This window comes from Trachymyrmex septentrionalis, unplaced genomic scaffold, assembly GCF_001594115.1.
Source record: "Trachymyrmex septentrionalis isolate Tsep2-gDNA-1 unplaced genomic scaffold, Tsep1.0 scaffold119, whole genome shotgun sequence".
NCBI lineage: Eukaryota > Metazoa > Arthropoda > Insecta > Hymenoptera > Formicidae > Trachymyrmex > Trachymyrmex septentrionalis.
The window spans coordinates 644,100-645,034 of NW_017304320.1; the positions used below are offsets into that span (position 1 = coordinate 644,100).

The following is a 935-nucleotide window of genomic DNA, read 5'->3' on the forward strand; positions in this document are numbered from 1 at the left end:
GCATTATACCGTTGTCAGATACATTTCGTCGATTGTTAAAAGTTAAATTAGAATTTTTTTACTCGTCGATAATCGAACAAAATGATAATGTATTGCATAAAGCTTCGATGCCGCCTAATGTAAGGTGTAATGATAAGATTCAATGAATTCAGAGCATCCTTAATGTTAAGTACAAAAATATCAAAAGCCACGATTATTCGTTACAATTAAATCCCGCGAATCGCATGAACAACTGTGTTGTATTGATGAATCAAGTGTCATTTCTGTAAACAAGCGGGATTCGTGTAAAATAACGAAACAATAATAGTGAAGTGAAAAATGAAATAATTCGTATCGGATAGTAAAAGAAAGATCTCGATGTGCGCAGAATATATACAGATTTCTTGTTTCTTCGCAGGAGACCAAGAGGCCGTCGAAGGAGATGCAGGTGACAATCGCGAGGCAATTGGGCCTGGAACCGACGACGGTCGGGAACTTCTTCATGAACGCCCGACGCCGCTCCATGGACAAATGGAAGGACGAGGATCCGAAGGCGGTCGCGGAGGAGGAACAGTTGTCGCCCACGATAGGGATCGGCCAGCGCCAACCAAGCGACGTTTTGTGACACACGTCCGACCACGAGGAGTACCACGACGAGTCACCCGACGAGGAGCTGCCCTTCTCGTAAGGGCGGCGTATCACCTCGTGGACGTATCCCCGCTGACACGCTCGAAGCCTTATAAACGACCTCTCCGCGCGACACGCCTTGCAAATTTTACACTTGGTCTCCATAAGTCGTGTCTCTATCTCTCTAATATCTCGGAGAATATTGCTGATTAATTGGCTGTTTAAAATTAACCCAACAAAAATCTCCAGAATTATCTTATTTATTCAATGAATAAATAAACGAGAGAGAGAGAGAGAGAGAGAGAGAGAGCTTTATTAAGCTTTTTGAT

The 935-nt window shown here is 43.3% G+C and overlaps 1 protein-coding gene across 1 annotated transcript in view; it reads left to right on the top strand.

Annotated features, from left to right (window-relative positions):
* LOC108754728 (hepatocyte nuclear factor 6-like) overlaps positions 1-884 on the top strand; it is a 112,650-nt gene extending 111,766 nt beyond the window's left edge. Inside the window, exon 6 of the mRNA XM_018497260.1 lies at positions 398-884. Coding sequence (XP_018352762.1) covers positions 398-604 — 207 coding nt within the window. The 3' untranslated portion in view covers positions 605-884. The remainder of the gene's footprint in view (positions 1-397) is intronic.
* Positions 885-935: the final 51 nt, after the last annotated feature.